The 17,305-nt window shown below is 44.2% G+C and overlaps 1 protein-coding gene across 4 annotated transcripts in view; it reads left to right on the plus strand.

Annotated features, from left to right (window-relative positions):
- Positions 1-55: 55 nt before the first annotated feature.
- Positions 56-17,305, plus strand: part of LOC115398894 (protein phosphatase 1B-like) — a 23,350-nt gene continuing 6,100 nt past the window's right edge. For 2 of the 4 annotated variants that reach the window (XM_030105899.1, XM_030105897.1), the window contains exons 1-5: positions 56-405; positions 7,697-8,613; positions 9,567-9,684; positions 10,843-10,957; positions 11,117-11,174. In XM_030105899.1, coding sequence (XP_029961759.1) covers positions 7,726-8,613; positions 9,567-9,684; positions 10,843-10,957; positions 11,117-11,174 — 1,179 coding nt within the window. In that variant the 5' untranslated portion in view covers positions 56-405; positions 7,697-7,725. Of the gene's footprint in view, positions 406-7,696; positions 8,614-9,566; positions 9,685-10,842; positions 10,958-11,116; positions 11,175-13,508; positions 13,526-14,303; positions 17,095-17,305 lie in introns of those variants that run through there. The other 2 variants (XM_030105901.1, XM_030105900.1) reach the window with 2 other exon arrangements.

Here is a 17,305-nt window from a genome sequence, read left to right on the forward strand (position 1 = left end):
CTGCTGTCCAATCAGAGAAGAGAGCGATAGGCTTGACCCGCCCACAAACTGGATGCTGAAAAGAACGTCATCTGCTTCATACATTTAGCATTAGCCAAAAATTAGCTAGTTGTTCAAATCAAAGATATAACCGGAGTGGAGCGTTCCTTCTCTTTACAGTCGACAGCTTGAACGAGGATTATTTATTTGGCGCTGCCCGCGTTCACAGTGCCAAACATGTATATAAAAGCCTTGCTGCGGTGCAGGGACATGCTGAAAGGAGAACTGGTCGTGTGAAATGCTGGCTAGCCGAGGGGCGAACGAGGCTAACACTAACGAGGGCTAAGCCTATCACAACAAGCCGGGGCACTTTAACAGACCTACCGCGAGCACAACAAGTAGGAGGACTGATTCCTTTAATACAAAGTAAGTAACGACACGTCCGCGTACTGGTTTGAAACCCGCCTACGTTTATTGTCAAAACACTTGGGAACTTCGCTAGCTGGTTAGCTAGTGGCCTGAACGTTATGTAGACACAACTGACTGCTACTTAATGAAGGATCACAACTGCAAAGCCGATCTATTTATTGTGTGAATTTGAGTGCTGTGTTGTTGGCGGCCCTGCTGATGCAGCATTAGTTATCACTGGCCTGGCTCACAACTTGGTTGAATGATTTGACGTCAGTTTACTTGGCAACAGTTTACAAACATGTTATCAGTTGGAGACATCTGGATACTAACTGCCGGAGAGGATGATCCGATACCGCTAGTCAACTCTTATAAGAAATTATGAATTGGTAATTCACATTTTTCAGGTTATTTTCATCCTCTTTTTGTTCCTGGCAGTGTTGGTGTGGTTAATTGAAAAAAAATTTAGAGGTGTAACAGAGCTGGATTATAATGTTGTAGTCAAAACCACCTGATCCGAGTCAGAGTCAAGACTAAGACGTGAGCATTCCAAGACCAAGATCCTAATGGGCCGAGACTGAATCAAAACTGAGACTTGAACGTCCCAAGACACAATCTTTAAGGAGCCAAGATAGAGTCAAGACCAAGACCTGAGCTTCCCACAACCAAGACAAGACCAGGACTTTAGGGAGCTGAGACTGAGTTAATACCAAGACCTGAGCATCACAAGACAAAACCAAGACTTTAAGGAGCTGAGAACAAGTCAAGAATGAGACCAGAACATGCCAAGACCAAGACAACACCTTGAAAATAGCTTCTCGAGACCTGGACCTCCCGGGAGTTGTAAAACACTACTGGATTAGGACATACCCATCAAAAGGAATGGCAGTTGCTAAGTTGTTTTTGAGCTGTGTGTATTTGCAACAGGTGTGACCCTGGTTTTTAATCTAATTGCTATCATCAGAATGTAATTATATGGTAAAAATGCTACCGATGCTTCAATGGAGGAATTGCAGATATAACTTTCTTTATTTTGCATTTGTTTGACTCCACAGATTCACACAGAATTACAGACCAGGGTTCATTTAAGTCATGAATCTTCATTTGTTTGTATGAGACACAGTAATATTAATGACGATGATAGTGAATTAGTTAACTAGTGTTAGGTATATAGTTACAAGTAATTAGTTGTTTGCATTTGTAATGTTTTCCGTTTCCTGTGAAGATCAACGTCTCTGGACTTCAGGAATTACTACTCAACATTTCTGACCATTTACCATAATTTCAATGATCTTATAACTAATTTATTCATCAGCTAATTTCCTCTTGAGTGGATTATAAAATTCTATAAAGTTTTGCAATAACAAAATTGTGTGTGAATAACTAATGCTTAAACTACTTTCTACTATGTTTCTAATGAAAAGTGGCGCCAAAGTTCTGGAAAAATGTGAAAATTCTGGGGTGGCTATTTGTGGGAATGCTGATGAACTCCAGTACAAGAATCAGCTTGTTTTACTGGTGTGTTGTGGGTAGTTTTATTGCATTGTTAGTGTGTGTTTGGCTATGCATGTGTGTGACAGTGTGTTCCAGAAATGGCAGCTTCATCAGTGGCATGTTTGTGTTGGCAGCTTGATGTGAAATCCTGCACTACTGCCGTTTTAGGGCCATGACTGATGTGAGTCTGAGTTTGTTCAGGGGTATTATTGCCCTGTGTATTGACAGAATCACACAGTGCTGGCTCAAAAGCTGGGAATATCTGAAAATACATTTGTGCCATGAGGGTGTGCCTGAACAGAGCACAGCAAGAGAGAATCAGATTTTTGTAGTTTATCCTGTTTTATTGTTATAACCATCCTGTATGTGCTTCTCACTGTTGATCCAGAGTCCATGTACATATTTTCTTGATCGCAGACATTACTCAGCTTTGAGTCGTTTGGAGTCAAAGTAAAGGAACGCAGGTTTCTGAGTAGTGGGAACAGGTATGCACAGGTACAAACACTGTGTTCCAGGCAAGCTACTCACTGTCCAATGTAACATGGCACATTTACTATCCCACTGTTGGTCTGATAGACTCCAGTAACGACTCCATCCTCCTAGGCTTCTGCTGCACAGTTGATTACTGAAACTATCTGTTCAAAGAGCACTCGTTTCAGGAGACTCGCAGCTTCTGCTTCAACTTAAAAAGATGAGTCATCAAAGTGAGGGATCTGTTTGTTCCACCTTTTTTTATTTTGTAAAAGTTGGAAAGCAGAATTTTTGGGTAAAAAATTGTTTCATTTTAGTCATACTTTGCTGTAATGGACAAACATGCATTGCACAAGTTGTTCTCTATCTCAACTAATGTGATCTTGGCTTTGTTAAAAGCGGATGTGGTACCTTATCAGCAGAAAGATGATCACATGCTTTGAAGACAATAGAAGTGCACCAGTATGCAATATATAATATGGATATACTGCACTGGCCTTTCTAACCAGCATTTTCCAGCTTTTATCGGAACTGAATGCTGAAATTGTACTTAAAGCAGACCTATTATGCTATTTTTCAGTCACGTCATATAGGTCACAGAAGCCCAAAAACATAGTATATAAGTTTGTTTGCCCCAAATTCATCCTATGTTCGGAGTTTGAGCGCTCTAAAAAGTGGCTCTGAGGAGCCCTCCTCTGAACAGCCTGATTTTCTCACCCTACTTTCCGGGATGCACTTGAACGCATCTGGCCACGCCCACTCTCTCACACACGGTGGGGGCACAGTCAGAGGCACGTCCCCTCGACTGTTTCAGCTTAAGTTTCAGTTTCATTTTCAAAAATGTGGTGTAGCGAGACAAGGAGGAAAAAGACAATTTTCAAATTTGATTGTCTTAATGAGGCTACGGCAACACATAGCCACCTCTCCGGGGCCCCCCCAAAGGCTGGATCCTCTTCCCGGGGGGGGGGGGGGGGGGGGGGGGGGGGGGGGGGGACTGGTGTTCCTCTTGTTGACGTCGACAAAAGTAAGATTTCAGAACCGCGTGTTTGAGTGTATATTTCCTTAAAGGGCAACTCCGGTTTTTTGACACCTGGACCTTATTTATAGGTGTGTGCATGCTCATATACTCACTCAGACAAACGTCGTGCAGCTCGGAGTCCTTCAGAAGTTATTTAGATCCAACCGATGCAGCCGCACTAGCGGGGGTGCCACAGCAATGGAGCGTTAGCGCGGGACATAATCTCTGCAAAGTCGCTCATTTCGGCTGTATTTCTTCATCCATCGCCAGTGTTATCATAAAGTCAGCTCGTCTACCGTCTTCAGGTGGGTCAGCTGAAGAGCTGACAGTTTTCGCTAACTTAGCCACAATTAGCTCGGATGGGAACGTTGCGGAGCTCCTCTCCCCAGCAGAGAGGCACTTTGAGTCGGCCTCGGCTGTCACGGTGCCCCGGCGTCTGACTTCCAGGGGCCGAGTTGGAAAATGGCCCTCAGCTGCTCCACGGAGGCTCCAGACACCGGCGAAGACGCACGACTCACGCGCGGCCGCTGGGCCGCTGGACGTCTCTCCTTGCCGGGAGGAAGCGTATTTCTGCTCCCCGGCGGATGCGCGCTCCATGCCGGCCGCGGGACGCGCGACGGCCGGAGCTCTCTCCTCGCCGGGAGAATCCAGATCTCCGCTGCCCGGCGGATGCGCGCTCCGAGCCAGGCCGCGGGACACCGCCGGAGGCCCCCCTTCCGACCGAAAGGCAACCCAGCGCCGATGGAGGAAAAATACAGCCGAAATGAGCGACTTTGCAGAGATTATGTCCCGCGCTAACGCTCCATTGCTGTGGCACCCCCCGCTAGTGCGGCTACATCGTTTGGATCTAAATAACTTCTGAAGGACTCTGAGCTGCACGATGTTTGTCTGAGTGACTATATGAGCATGCACACACCTATAAATAAGGTCCAGGTGTCAAAAAACCGGAGTTGCCCTTTAAAAGTGGAGTGCGCAATTGAGGGAGGTGACTGAATTTTTCACTTCTGCGGGATCATACTGAGGCTCTGGGAGGTAATATGACTGTAAAGACACCTTTTTAAAGTGAATTTTGCATAATATGACTCCTTTAAGGTACTAACATGCATTTTAATTTAATAAGCTTTATTTAATGGTGTTGAAGTAGAACTTTCTAACCCTCACAATAACCAAGTGCTCCGAATTGACCCAAAGTTTGAATGTGAGTGTCTTTCTGTGTTTGTCTTCTCCTGGTGTCAGCTGTGGTTAGCTCCAGTGCCCTGGGACACTGAGTTGACGAAAGAAGCATAGAAAATGGATTGATGGAAGCCCTCATGACTTAGTTTTTCCCTCACTTTTCCAGGTATTGAGTTAAGATATTTATCTCAGATTTACATCCAGGATATGTTCAAGATGAACAGACATGAAAAACGTAGTCGGCTGCTTTGCATTTATCTTTTGGTAACAAATGACAATGAAAAACTTGTTACTTGATTTATCTCCTGTATCTGTAGCACTTGGACAACAGGTTAGACCACCGTAGCGATGGGATTCTCCTCAAACTATTCTCATGTCACCATGTTGACTCGCTGTATCGTGATCCTGTTGTTTACATATTGCTAATTTGGTGCATGGCATCAAACAGTTCATTACTCTATTCGATCACCTGTCATTTCACCAACAAACACAATGCTGATGCTAACTTCTGAATGGTACTTACACCACCATAATACTGAATAAGTGTTGTCACCAAGGACAGCTTAGCGGGGACTGTGGTTATTAAGTTAGCGGTAGTTCACAGCAGTAGGCAGTCCGCGCTCGGTGTTGTCTGAGCTAATCCGGCCCCATGTGGATCCCATCAGCAGCTGACTGTTAAATTGAGTTAGCTTGTTAAAAGCTACCCTGCTCGTTTGAAGTTTGAGCATCGTCGTCGCTCCAGTTTTGACTGTTAAGCAGCTTTCATCTTTAACTCTTGAACACATTCAGAAAAAAGAACTACACACACACACACACACACACACACACACACACACGGCTGTGTGCCACTCTTGTCACATGCTCTAACACTAGCACCTATGGCTTATGTCGTGATGGAAAACACTCAGGTGGCACTCCAAGCTGTGTAACCATGGAGACGTCAGACTCTGGGTGACATGACGGCACATTCCCTCGTATGTACATGTGTGATTTTTAAGTTATATAAAATATAATATGTCTAGGCATTTCAGTTTTGTGCAACACAAGTGAAATATTACACATTTTGTGGCTGCTGCGTGTTTCTCAGCCTTTAAATAACAATCGCGTAACTTGGTACAGTGTTGATGCAGTTGCCACATTGATGGGTGAAAGGGCATCTGGTCTGTTTTGGGAAATGCCTTGATACTTGCTCAAGAATAAGTGAAATATGGTGTTTGAATGCATCTGTTGTCAAGGTAATAACTGAAGTGGTTTAGCCTGGTGGTGCTTCTGAGGCCTTTGATATGTGATCGCAGATATTGTGTGTGTGAGTGTGTGCGTGTTTGTGTGTGTGGTAGCGGCACCTGTTGTATCTCATCTGACTTTCAAAACGCTTACCGATACTGATCACGTAATGGCCTCTGGACACAGAGACCTGTATCGCTATTTTGCACCGCTGATGACAAAAATGAAATAATTATGTTAAGGAAAAACAACAAAACACATGATTGGAGAAGCATTTATTAAGGAATATGGATAAGTTAGTAGTTGATGTAATTTGTCTTTTGTAGTTGTGCTTTATCTTAATTCTTTTGGGTTTTGGGGCATTTTCCGAACAATCTGCACTCGCAACAAATCCAGTTAATCAGTAACAGCAGTATAATAATAGAAATGCATGTAGGTCTAAGGAGTTTTCTTTTTTCAGCAAAAATGAAGTGAAGTTACGCAGTAGAGTTGAGCAATTTGTCCATTAATAACAGTCTCGTCAACGCCCTCTGTGATCATGATGGCCTTCGATAGGGCTCAAAAGGCTATGTCACACTGCAGTGCATTTTGGGCTGCGACAGTCATTTAAGCGGCTTGCACTAGCTGTTTACATCTTGATCTTCTGTGCATTGACTTGTATTCTCACTTTCCCAGCATTGCATGGTGAGGCCCCCAGTTTAGACTTATTGTGCTCACAGAGAATCCTTTGGTCTTCAGACCAGAAATCATGCCTTCTGAGAATAAAGCTGTTTGATTTTCATCATTTCTAAATAGCATTCATATTTATTAAAGACACAAGAGCGGAGTCTGCAATGAAGACTCCATTAATAGTGTCATAATCCATAGTACTATGTTATTGCTTGGTAATTAATAGGGGCTGCTGGACACAGGAGTTGTTTCTCTCTTCTCAAGCTTTTGGCTAATGCAGGCACAATTATCAATAACACATCCTCTCCATCACTCTGTGGAGCTTGTTAATGCTCTCAGCAACCAGCTCAGGCTGGCCAAAGAAGCTTTTAAACTCGCTCCTCAGTCTCTTTAAGCATAAACCGAAGAGACAGCTATTTCTGTATATGATGTACAATGACTGGTTTTTGGGGGAATTATTTCTTTTGGTCCATAAAGTAAACAGCGACAGGAACATTATCATGTTTAAAAGCTCTCTGGAAAAATCTTCAAAAACGTGGATTATCTGCATGGTTCGTTATTCATATCTTCGAAGTGTACCTTGAGATGGGTAAATTGTTTTTGCTGAGTGTGAGTGTGGCTTTAAACTTGCTGCATTACACTATATTTTTACATTGTAGTACATGTTGATGATGTCAGGCGCGACTATTAAAGTGCTTTTTGTAAATATGTAGAAATTACAGCTTTTTCCACTTTCATAGTTGGTCTGAATTGTCTTGGAGAACGTGGAGTTAGTGTTGATTTTAAAATAACATTAAGACTTGAAGCTCCATTACCTGTCTTGAACTTGGATTTTGAAGTGTTTTGAAGGTGTTTCATGTGAGAGGTTTCATCAGTTTTGCACTGATTTCAGAGCTGAAGAATGTAATTGCCTTAAGACAAGAAACGTGGACACCATGACCTGCATGACTGATTGTCTCCAGACAGCAATGATTTCAGTTCAGAAGTGAGGATAGCCATATTTAATGTTATTAGTTTCGCCTGTCCCATTTTTTTCACTGGTAAAAGCGACTTGCCACACAAGCCGAAGCCTATTCGATACGAAGAACAAAATGCCATGACAATTTTTTTCCATGATTGTGTAGCATTCTGGGAATGCATTTGTGCTATGTTTCTACCAGTCTGAACTGTGTTCTATTGATGTAATTGAAGCACATCTGTCTGTAATTTTTTTTTTCTTTTTTCTCCACTTAATTATTCCTTCTCTCCCTTTGCTCGCAGGTAGCAGTGGGTTTCTCTAGGGCGGAGCAATGGGTGCATTCCTTGACAAGCCCAAAACGGAGAAGCACAACTCTCACGGTGAGGGCAACGGCCTGCGGTACGGGCTGAGCTCCATGCAGGGATGGCGGGTGGAGATGGAGGACGCTCACACGGCCGTGCTGGGACTTCCTGCTCCTGGAATGACCGACTGGTCTTTTTTCGCCGTGTACGACGGTCACGCTGGCTCCAAGGTTGCCAACTACTGCTCCAAGCATCTTCTGGAACACATCATAACTGCGAGCGTGACTGCTGGCGGGACGCAGGGCTTCCAGGCCGGATCGGACGGCTCCACCACCGACCTTCCAGCATCAGGGTGTCCCGCGGTGGAGGCCGTGAAAGCCGGGATCCGGACTGGCTTCCTGCGGATTGATGAGCACATGCGCAGCTTCTCCGACCTGCGTAACGGCATGGACCGCAGCGGCTCCACGGCGGTGGGGATCCTTCTCTCTCCCGACCATTTCTTCTTCATTAACTGCGGGGATTCCCGAGCCGTTCTGTACCGCAATTCAAACGTGTGCTTCTCCACGCTCGACCACAAGCCCTGCAACCCGCGCGAGAGGGAGCGCATCCAGAACGCCGGCGGCTCGGTGATGATTCAGAGGGTTAACGGGTCGCTGGCTGTGTCCAGGGCTTTGGGGGACTACGACTACAAGTGCGTGGATGGAAAGGGCCCCACGGAGCAGCTGGTTAGCCCCGAACCAGAAGTGTTCGTGATGGTCCGGGCGCCGGAGCAGGATCAGTTTGTGATCCTGGCGTGCGACGGCATCTGGGATGTCATGTCCAATGAGGAGTTGTGCGAGTTTGTGAAATCAAGGCTTGAAGTGTGTGACGACCTGGAGAGAGTGTGCAATGAAGTGGTGGACACCTGTCTGCACAAGGTATGTGCAGATATGTTTTGGAGTGTCACTCCAGTGCAGGGGTGTCAGACATGTGCCCCGTCTGCCAAGACCGGCCCTCAGGAGGCTTCAGTCTGGCACGCCATACCACCAAGTACACTGTAAAAATTGGAAAGAAAGAATAAAATGCCGACAAAACACGACAGTGAGCATTTTTGCACCAGAAGGCAGCCCTTGAGATTGCAGTTATTTTTGATAGGATTTGTTTTCTTTTTGTGAAAATAGACATTTTTCTTACATGTAGTCTTCCCCACAACAAAAACCAACTTTAAAGTTTAAATTTAAAGGTTATTATGGCATTTTTTTAAACTCAAGATGAAACTGGGCTGTTTGTGGCCTCTGAACTGAAATATGTTGGACACCCCTGATCCAGTGTGGTTGTAGACACATCTTCAAAACCCAATAATGTGAAATCTCAAAAATCTTCTAATAAAGCATTAATTGCTTTTTCGACAAGATTAAAGAAAGTTAGATGAAAATATGTCGAAGAAATAGGTTTTGCAGGACTGTTAGAAAGACATGCGCTCCATAGAAGTGAGGATTAGAAACAAAAGTTGTGAAAGTTTGAGCAAAGAAAATGGTTATATAAAATGTGTCCTTTGTTTTTGTTCAGTGTGACTTCAGTTTAAAATATATTTTTACTGTTTTTATCTTCAACAAACTGTGGTGAGTTTGGAACTAAAGTAATATGAATATAATGGCAATGAGTAATAAAATCCTACCAAATGTTAAGCTGAATTGGCAATAAAAAAAAAAAAAAAAAATCATTATACAGGAACATGATAGGACCAGATGTTAAAATAAGAGCGTGATCTTATCAGGGCAGACTCTTCCAGAGCTTGTTCCTCAGAAAACACCTGAATGGTTTGAGCAGTACACAGACCCCTGCTTTTAACGCGCTCTGTTGTTGATTCCTCTTCTCTCCTGCGCCTTAGGGGAGTCGGGACAACATGAGCGTGGTGTTGGTGTGTTTGCCCAACGCTCCCCAAGTATCAGAGGAGGCGGTGCGAAAGGAGGCCGAGCTCAACAAATATCTGGAGACTCGAGTGGAAGGTGAGATGAAGTGAAATGTTCTGTTTGTTTAAAAATATTCATTCATTATCAGAATCTTCTCAAGGCGCAGCAGTGAATACGGAAAAACGTTCGAACTGGGGAAAACTCAGCAGAGCCCCAGTCCAGTGCCCACATGTAGTCTGCAGGAGTGAGGTAAAGAAGTTTGCTCAAGCTGCAAAACGCAACATGTCCGCGGTATTTCAGAACAAATTAAACTGGCAGGCTGCCAGCATGGAGAGAGTTAATGGGAAGCGCAACAGTCGTTAATATCTTCTGTTTGAAAGAGCACACTTGGAATGATGAGGTCAGAACTAGATCGAGTTTCATCTGAAAGTGTGTGTCTGTAGGTGTATCTTTTCAAAGGAGTGGCCCTGCCGCTCGGTGCCGTCTCAGCTCCAGCCAAGTGAACTCCAGCTCCCAGCAGAAGAACGACACCATCATGACCTCCTTTTCCACCTCGCTGATCGGCCCCCTGCTCTCTACCCTCTGTGCTCCTCCACATTCTCTCCCTCGTTGCATCTCCCTTCCTCCTCTCACTCTACATGGATTGTTTGGTTGGACTCCTGCTCCCGTCCTCTGGTTGTGTAAGGGGGAATCAGCCTTTCCAATAAGCTACATTACCCTGGAAACAATTAGTTGTGCTCAACACCGCATTTCCATTTTATTTCAGTGAAGGAAAATATTGTAGAATCACCTGTAAAAACTAAGGAACACAATGTAGGTTCATTTCCACTCAGTCTCTCCAAAGTGGGTAAAAGTGATTTACACTCCAGAATGTGGTGGAAGGTGGAGGAGATGTTTGGCTCAGGGTCTGCTCTTACTGGTGGACGGGAGAGTGAGGGAATAGAAAAAGAAAAGACAAAAAAAAGTGAAAGGAATGCTCTGGCTGAACATTGGCCTGGCCTCCAGCCACTCTCAGCTCAGCTGCAGGCCTCGTTCTGTCACCGTGTCTCCCTCGCTTTGTCTCAGACACACACTCGCTCCCACAACTTGGCTTGTATGGTTTCCATCTTCACTTCCTTTCTCTCCGTCAGTCCTGTTTGTGCTCCGCGTCCTCGGCTCTTCTCTTCCTCCCCTGCCCCTCTGCAGATGTTCTTGGCTATCGTCCGACTCTGTAAATCCTGACTTGTGTAACAGCGTGTTCTGCTGGTGTTTTAGAAATGCTGTCCCGGCCAGGAGATGAAGGCTTTCCAGACCTGGTGACGGTGATGAGGAACCTTTCCACAGACAGTGGCATGCCCACTCTGCCACCGGGAGGTGGTCTTGCCAGCAAGTAAGTTTTCACGATGTGGTAGACGACCGCAAGTGGATATGCTGCGATGAGCATGCCGTTATCGGCGCAATGTGCTTGTTTTCTCACTGCTCCGGGTTTTATGTAGCGTTTGAATGAAGTTACATTGTCACAGTGCTGTTCTGTGTGTTCCCCCTGCAGACGCAGTGTTATTGAAGCAGTATACAACCGTCTGAACCCGTACAAGGAGGAGGACGGAGTAAGTGTCACTCTGTTTACTCAGTTGCTCCATTGATCTATGAAAGCACACACTTTCACGTGCTGAAAGGATTTCAGAGATGTGAGGATTTACGTTTCGGTTTTGAGATGCCTTCTTCGTTTCACTTGCAGACAAATCTAAGTGGAATTCAGAAACTCCTTGTTTTTATGTCGATGCTGCTGCTGATTTTCTTTTTCATTCGCTTTTTGCTTGAACGTGAATCATTAACTGATTTTTGTTAGACATAGATTTCAGTCATAGCACTTTTCCGTTTTGTTAATCACGTTTTCTTTCTTTGTTTAATGTATGCATGACATTGCTTTGTTCAGGATTTTCACATTGAAAATGTGAAAACATCAGTTGAAGGAATTCCTCCTTTTTTTTTTTAAGTGAAAAGTTTTTCAGACACTCAAACATTTCATTCGATCAAAGTAATTGTTTGCATCATTTTCTTCTCCAAGGTTCTGTCATGCCACAAAACTGCCTCAAAATATTTTAGATGTGTATTTGGTGCTACTTCAAAATTTCTTATTCCTTTTATTAGGAATTCATTTGCTTGGTTCTGTGAAAGTCGAGTATAGCTGTGCTCTCTCTCACTGTACTCCCATCATGCATCACCAGCAATGGAAGACATGAACTTTAAAAAAAAGAGAGAGAAATCCATAAAAGTTGTTTGTGTTTTGTTTTTAAGTGTACTTTCTGAACTGATGATCACACACACACTGTTTAACATGATATCAAATCAAAGTCTTGTTGTTTTTTTGTTTTTTTTACATTAATGTCAAATGTTAAACAGGAAGTTGTTGCCGTGAATGCAAGTGTGTTTGTGTATTTTCTATAGGCTGGATCATCATGTGAACTTGAGTGGGATGTTGTAAGGATGCTGCAGCTCTGACAGTGGTTTAGACTGTTAAACATTCCCGGAGAGTCATCCCAAAGCCGTGTCCACCTGTTTATCAGCTGTTCTGTCTCATGCCTGTGTGTGTGTGTGTGTGTGTGTGTGTGTGTGTGTGTGTGTGTGTGTTGGCACCTGCTAATGATTGACGTGTGAAGGGCTCTGCTGAATGGGATGGGTTTTTGTGTGTCGTCGTCTGTGTCCTTGTCGATAGTTTGTTCTGGGGTTGATCTGGATTCACTGGCTTGCTTTGTCTCTAAGGACAGGAGAGAGTTTCTGTGGCTTTGTGCGCTCACGCACACACACGCACACACTCTTATTTTCCTTAATCTCATGAAATCAAATGTGACTAAAGCTTTAAGAACTGCGCCTCTAACTCATTTCGTGATGGTAACAAGCAACCACTCATGTTTCAACTGCAGTGACTGACTGAGCCGATAGTCCCAAATCAGTGTCTAAAAGACTCCGTTTTGTAACCCTAATATTAAAAAAAACATTCCTCCAAGCCAGTTTAAGAGGCTCGTGCTGCCTTGAATCTCTTGTCCTGAAGCAGCGTTATGTTTTGGCGACCTTTTACACGTCCAGCGGCGCTCGGACTCACTGAAAATGCTCCGACTCAGTGATGTGACTCCATAGCCACAGTTTTTGGTAGCTTCATAGTGGAGTCACCTGTGACAGCAATCCGACTTCATCCTTTGTCCATATGAATGCCCGAGTACTCACCATTCTTAACGTTGAAAGCGTTTTGTGTGTGGCTAAATTGTAAAAACCACTAACAGTGCACACTGACCGTTTTCAGTGCTTCTGCCAACTCTTGTGAAATGTACATTGCTTGCTAACCATTGGTGTATAAAACAAAACAACGTAAAAACAGTCATTTTCACTTGAAACAATGGCTGCATTTACAAGAGTTTTAATTCCTCTAATTCAGAACAGTAATATTAAAAATTATCTGTAAAGATTTTAAACATTTCCTTGTAAACACCTAATTCCAAATGAAAATCAACTTTCTGGATTAAGCCTTAATTCAAAATAGGCGGAAGCCGTAGAAGAAATGGATATAGCGAAGGGAGTGGATGGAAACGGAAAACTGTCAACCTTTTTAAAACTGTAGCTTCCAAGTTGATTGAGAAATGGAGTTTTTCTTCCCGTAGATGGAAATACGTCTTTATCCGCCCCCTGTCCAATCAAAACCCTTCCCAACCCCAAATCTAAAGTGATTGAAGCTGCTTTTCATTCAAACCTCAGTTCAGAATTACTACTCTCAAACGTGAAAGACAATACTTTAATTCTGAATAATTTATTCTCAATCATTAATTACAAATTGGAAAAACATAATTTTTCTCAGAGACATTCTCACACACACATACACACACAAACACACATATAAGGGATGTATCGATTTGTCTAACTGTGTGTTCACCCTCTGATTAACGCAGCCCTCCTGTTTCATTTGGTAAGTGACCACATATATAACTGTTACACCCCCACCCCTCTTCTTCCAACCTCTCCCCACATCAACACACACACAAACACACACATACACGCATACAACCACACACACTCTTACAGGCATGTAAGTGGTGACGTGCTCCGCATACTCCTCTGTCACACCTTCATCAGTCTCTGCTCCCCTCGCTGTGATCTACTCTTGAGCATGTGGAGCTCCATGTAGACTTTAAGGTGTACGTGTGTGTGTGTGAGGGTGTGTGTGTGTGTGTGTGTGTGTGTGTGTGTCCAGGTCTGCTGAGGCTGAATGAGCAGGTGTTTTCCGGTCCCGTTTGTCCCTCTCTTGCGTCACACACTTACAAACACGCATGCACTGGCCCTACTCGCATGCATCGCTGTCTCACTCCAGTCTCCCAAACAACTGCACGCATCTCTCAGCCAGTGTGTCCGTCTGTGTGTCCGTCCCCGCTGCGGCGAGACCCCGGGTCTTGGACGTCATGTTGGATTTCAGGGGTTTCCCAGCAGACAGACTCCCCGGGCTCAGACTGATCTTGAGCCCGGACTTAATTTGCTGTCGTAACTTCCTTTTGTGACCGTAGGTGAAGTCGGCCCTGAAGTGGAGGTTGGGAGCGCCTCCATTCACACTGTGACTCAAACGCCGCCTGTCCCCATCTGATAACGTGCCTTTCTTTCATTTCTGCCCCTCATTTGCCCCGTTCTCCCTCTCTCCCCTCATCCGTCACTGTCCCTCTCCATGCTCTCGTTCCTGTCCCCCCCCCCTGCAGAGTGGAGATCTGGAGTACCACTGGTAGCTGTCCAGCACTACTGCCTGATCCCAGCGAGCAGGACCACTGTCCCACCTGAGATACACATCATTTCATTTCAACCCTGGGATTATTTTTTTCTACCTGATCCTTCCGCTTCACACCGAGAGAGTAAATCAAAGCAGATTTAAAAAAAAAACACTTGATTTGACTCCAGAACAGATTTTAACAGAACAAAACGGAGGAAAAAAACAAACTGTTCATGCTGTGAACCTGTCATGGAAGAAGAAGCAAACAAGCACAGATTCTCCCGCGCCTCGTGTTCTCATGCTTTCCTTGCAGTGGTGGTTTTTTTTCTTGTGGATTGACAGACAGACACAGGAGCAGCCCTGCTCTGCTTCTGGCCTCTGAAGGTGCCTTGCTCAGACTGGAGAGGGAGAACGGAGGATCTCACAACAACGGCAGCCAGCTTGTCACCACTTTAAAAAAAACAAAAAAAAAAAAACAGTCAAAGCAGCCTCACGGCGATGTTTCCAGGACTCGAGAGGCTGAAGAGATTTGTGGCATTATTTACGTAGAATAGGTAACTTCTTCTGTTTCTGACCGGAGTGAACCGGCCGACCGCGCCGTCCTGCTTCTGGAGCGGCGCTGGGCCGGTCCAGGATGCCACCGGTACTCGGACGACACGTCGCCGTCGTGCACAGAACTCCCGGAACCCTCACGATCCACGGACTGGCGAGGGAGTCCGTCTGGAGTTCAGGCAGAACGAGAGCTGGTGAAACTCCGGTGTGGTGATCAGTCACACTCTTCTCGCATGTCCCCGTTATCAAACCGATACTTTTCTGCTTCATCCTTCTGTGCCCCCCACCTTTTTTTTTTTTTTTTTCTTTTTGTTAATGCTGCATCTCTTCGCCTAACAGAAGAGATTCTGCTCTCATTTTTGCGGACGTTGCCAGAATCATAAGCTTTTGAGCCTGCTGTTGTTTAAGATTTAAAAAGATAGAGATTATATATTGAATTCATATATGTATCTATATATAGAGATATATATCTATATTTTGATTTGTTTTTGTCACAATTCCCAGCCATGGTGTTCAGCGTGGCCCCTGTGTATCTGTGTGAAACACACACCAACACACACACAGCAGAGTTTTCCAAAGACAGGGTCAGCATCCCGCTCCTCGACGTCTGTGCTCAAACAATCCCATTTATGCTACGACCTGCCTTTTCTAAATATCCCGTGTAACACAAAAACAACGCCTCGTGTCCTTCTTTGTCCCTTTTTAGATTCTTTTGGGTGTGTGTTGCCTTTCTAAATACTCTTGTCTTTTTACAAATGGACTTTGGAAACGCCCAGTGGAGCATGAAACACACCCTGTACAGCATATTGACGAGGAGAAGCTGCTCAGTTTGTTCTGGTGTAACGGAGGGACGCTGCGCAGCATCATTCATGGACTCGCAGGAGCTGACGAAACCCTGATTTGACTCTTTTGGAATTGCAGTCTGTTAAATTTCTGTCAACACAAGCATTAAAAAAAAGCAAAGCAGGACACTATAACTCTGTTTTAAAGCCACAATTATTAAAACAAGTTTTTAAAGATTCTCTTGACATTTCTAATTTTTGTTTTACTCTAAATTTTATCTTTATTCTTAAAATAATCACAAAATATAATTATTTTAGTGAATTTTCTCCGGTTGTGGCTCTAATGCGTTGTTGTGGGATGACCGTACTTTTATTCTTTTCTTTTGATGGATTTAGGATGTGGTATAAATCCACACGCCACTGTAACGTACACCTTTTCCAGCGGCTGTGTTGTGCTTTCTGAAGGGGCAGTATTGAGAGAAGGAGCCTGATGGTTTGCTGGCCAGTGAATTCCTCTCGGTGGTACTTCTGCTCTCGGTGCCATGTGACGAATAGGTACTTGAATGTGTCGTTCTTTTGCAGAAGTTCTGATGCGCTGATGAATTTCCTTTGTGGTGGAGGGAGTGGGAGGCGGGGCGGGGCGGGGCGGGGCCTGTACCGATGCATGCTCTGTGATTGGAACAGGAGTGTATTGTGAGTGGATGTACTTTCGTGTGGAGGAAAAGAAGAAGAAGAAGAAATCACACCAGGGTCTTAATTTATCACCAAACAAAACCCTGAAACTGACATTTCCTGAAGTTTTCACCACACTGAACTCAGTCTTTATAGATTTATGTGGAAGCGATATCAGACACTGGGATGAGGAGAGAAATTAATAGAGGAAGAATTTACATTTTTTTTTATTTTCTGAATGTAAGTCTTCATTACTCGCATTCACTCCACAGCATGGACTGAATACAAGCAGCACTGCGGCAGCGTCATCTCTCCTCATCGGATTTGTTCAGTTTTACAAAGCATACCCTCGCATGCATCAGGAAGCTACTCTGGGATAGAAGAAGTGAGAAATTGGGAAGTGGTGACAAAATGCCAACTTTGCAGCACAAGTGCAGACTTTACATTCCTCACACGCTCCTGGATGGAAGTGAAACCTTGTGCTTCGTGCCACCTCCCTGTGGTGTCTGCTTACTCTTTATCTACAAACCTGACTAATGTAGGACGGCAGTGAATAAGTCTTTTTTTTTTTCAGTTTTGTTTTTAATTTATTGCAAGCTTTTTTAGCTCTGATTTTGAAGGCAGTTAGGTAACCTTCACCTCTTTCCTCTGAAAGAGTCGAAGAAGATACTCAGAATATCACCATCCCTTCTTCCTGTACTAATTTCCCCAGTATGCTATTGTGATGTTTACAGGCCATACAGTGAACATAAGCATCATTAAAAAAATAAGTTTGAATTCCTCTGTGTTTCCTGTGCTGAATTAATGTCTTATCTTCATTTATTTTTTTCTCCTCAGTCGGACAGTGCAACACCGCAAAGGCTTTTCACCTTGTAGATAAGAAATCAGATAACATCTGGACTTTCAGTGGCGTGTTGTTTGGAAGCACCGTCCATATTTACGACGCAGTTCATATGATCCACTTTTATTGCAGCGTCTCTTCAGCTGT

The sequence above is a fragment of the Salarias fasciatus genome, chromosome 13, assembly GCF_902148845.1.
Source record: "Salarias fasciatus chromosome 13, fSalaFa1.1, whole genome shotgun sequence".
Taxonomy (NCBI): domain Eukaryota; kingdom Metazoa; phylum Chordata; class Actinopteri; order Blenniiformes; family Blenniidae; genus Salarias; species Salarias fasciatus.